Raw genomic sequence first — 2578 nt, forward strand, 5'->3', positions numbered from 1 at the left:
AGTCTGGTTCCGGGACCCTCTGCCTGCCTTGGCTCAGGGAAGCGCCCCGAAGGGCGTCTCGCCCCAGGGGGCTGGGACAGGCAGGGAAATCCAGGTTGGCGACTGTCCTGGCTCAAGATGATCAGGAAGCAGTGGTGGTGGTAGTCGGCGGAAGTTGTCCAGGAAGTGTTCTGATGGGGGGCTCTGCCCCTGCGGGCCTGGGCACCCCACCTGTCTGTCAGCCCCACCTGCCTTATGGGGACCCTGACCACCTCCCTAGGGGGAAGGAGTTCTTTCCACCAGGCCCAGATCCCACCACTTCATCTGGGGGGTTGCCTGCTCCAGATGAAGCCCCGGCCCCCAGGAAAGGCTCAGGCCACCGCCGTCCTCCTAGGAGCCTGGAAGAGCATCCCCAGGTGGACTCCAGGCCCAGAAAGGGGTGGCCGGGTGGTGGCTGCGGGCCCTGACCAGCCTCGCCCGTCACAACTCAGCTAGTTGAAATACTGCAAAACCAGCGGTGCTCAGCCCGCTTGCTCCCCAACACGCCTGATGCAAAGCAGGAAGCCAAGCGCCCACGTGAACGCCAAGGGTGGGTTCCTCCTTGGACCCTCACCTGACAGCCTGGCCCGGGCACCACGGAGAAGGGCTGCCTCTGCCCCTGCTGCCCACTCACAGCCCGGTGGGCGACACTCGGCCACCAGCCAGCGCCCCAAGGGCGGGCCGGCGGGGCCTCAGACGCGGGCCGGGCCAGGAGCAGCCTCGCGGTAAAGGTAAAGAAGGCCTTGGAATACCTAGAAGTTTCTTACTGTCCAGTTTCTGCCTGTTGAGGGGGTTCGTGCCGTACAGCAGGGCGTGTGTCTCCGAGTGCACTGTCTGCAGCTCCTCCAGCGTGGCCTTACGTCCGCGGATGCACTGCGGGACAAAAGGGGACGGGAGGCCGCCGCGGTCAGCCTCAGCAGCAAACCAGCACCCGAGACGGAGCGGGGTTTCACGAGCGCATGAGCACAGTGTGACTTGGTTTTTGCGAAATCAAAAGCAAACACCACCCCACATGATATTTGAAAAATATTTGGGAAGTATTTTAGAGGGCGTATACTGTAATTACAACTTAGACGTTTTAGAAAAAGAAAAAAAGATAATTCCAGCCTTCAACGCTTTAGCCTTCACTGTCACGTCAATGATTTGCCATCAATTTGTTATTTTGCTTTCCAACTGCCTGGTCTTAAAATAGATGGAAACCGCCTCACACGTGGGGCTGTGCTCAGCTCTCACGAGGCCAGAACCCAGCTCTCTGGGTATCGAGAGCCTTCCTGGAGGGCAAGGCGGCCCATAACCAGCCTGGCACCCCAGGCTGTGTCCGTCTGCATGCTTCTTCACTCTGGATATTCCTCAGATCTTTGGCTATTTTCAGATGTTCCCCAGAAATTACCATGAACATCACTGTTCTTGAGTTGAGCTGAGCTACGTTTACTTAACTTTTCAGAAGCAGACTAGTTTGAGAAGCAAGATTCCGGTCGACACGTTACACTTTCTGAGAGTCGGAGTAATGCAGGGGGAGCCAACCGGACTCCGGGGCACAGGGGGAGGCCTTGGGCTCTCTGGGCCAGGCGCACGCTGGGCAGACATGGGCCAGGAGCTGCGCTCCCATGGAAACCCCCAGGGGGCTCTGTAACCATTCCTAACTGTACGACAGGCTCCCAGAGACGCCTGCCTTGGCCCAGGGGCCAAGGACAGGGAGCCCGAGACCAGCAGGCTGTGGCCAAGACTTTCGCGACCTGGCTTCCAGTGTGAAGGGGTACAAGGTGGCAGGGAAGCTGACCCACCCACACCATGACCTTCAACACCAGGTGGCTCAAAGAGGGGAGCCCACCCATAGAGTGGGGGTACTGGCTGGAGGCTTGGGGGTCTCAGGAAGTCATGGCACGGCAGGGCCCCTAACCTCCCCTGCCTCGGGTCAAGTCCCACAGCTGTGTCCTATAGACCAGGAGATGCCTTGCACGGTGACTGCTCCCAAGTGTGCGGACGGCAGGCTGGCCTACAAGCATAATGCTGCGTGGAGCACCTCTCCACCCCGGATCGGTCGCCCCTCAGCCTGTGTGTCTTCACCCCGAGTCCCTCTCAGCCTGTATCTCTCAGGGTCCCCCGCAGCCTGTGTCTCACCCGGGTCCCCCTCAGCCTGTCTCTACACCCCAGGTCCCCCCCTCAGCCCCCGTCTCTTCACCCCGGGTCTGTCTCAGCCTGTGTCTCTTCACCACGGGTCTGTCCCCGCAGCCTGTATCTATTCATCTCAGGTCCATCCCCTCATCTGTGTCTCTTCATCCCGGATCCTCATCAGCCTGTGTCTCTTCAATTCGGGTCTTCCGCTCAGTCTGTGTGTCTCAGCCCGGGTTCCCCTCAGCCTGTGTCTCTCACTCCGGGTCTGTCCCATCTGCCTGTCTCTTCAACCTGGGTCCCTCCCCAAGCCTGCGTCTATTCATCCCGGGTCCCCCTCAGCCTGTGTCTCTCACCCGGGTCCCCCCTCAGCCTGCGTCTCTCGCCCCGGGTGCCCCTCAGCCTGCGTCTCTCGCCCCGGGTGCCCCTCAGCCTGCGTCTCTCGCCC

General features: G+C 60.6%; 1 protein-coding gene across 1 annotated transcript in view; it reads right to left on the reverse strand.

Moving 5' to 3' along the window:
- Positions 1-2578, reverse strand: part of LOC104985550 (histone deacetylase 4-like) — a 10665-nt gene that overhangs the window by 5017 nt on the left and 3070 nt on the right. The window contains exon 3 of the mRNA XM_010835777.1: positions 786-891. Within this exon, the coding sequence (XP_010834079.1) occupies positions 786-891 (106 nt within the window). The remainder of the gene's footprint in view (positions 1-785; positions 892-2578) is intronic.

Source organism: Bison bison, unplaced genomic scaffold (assembly GCF_000754665.1).
Source record: "Bison bison bison isolate TAMUID 2011002044 unplaced genomic scaffold, Bison_UMD1.0 scf7180017845562, whole genome shotgun sequence".
In the NCBI taxonomy this organism is placed as follows: Eukaryota; Metazoa; Chordata; class Mammalia; order Artiodactyla; family Bovidae; genus Bison; species Bison bison.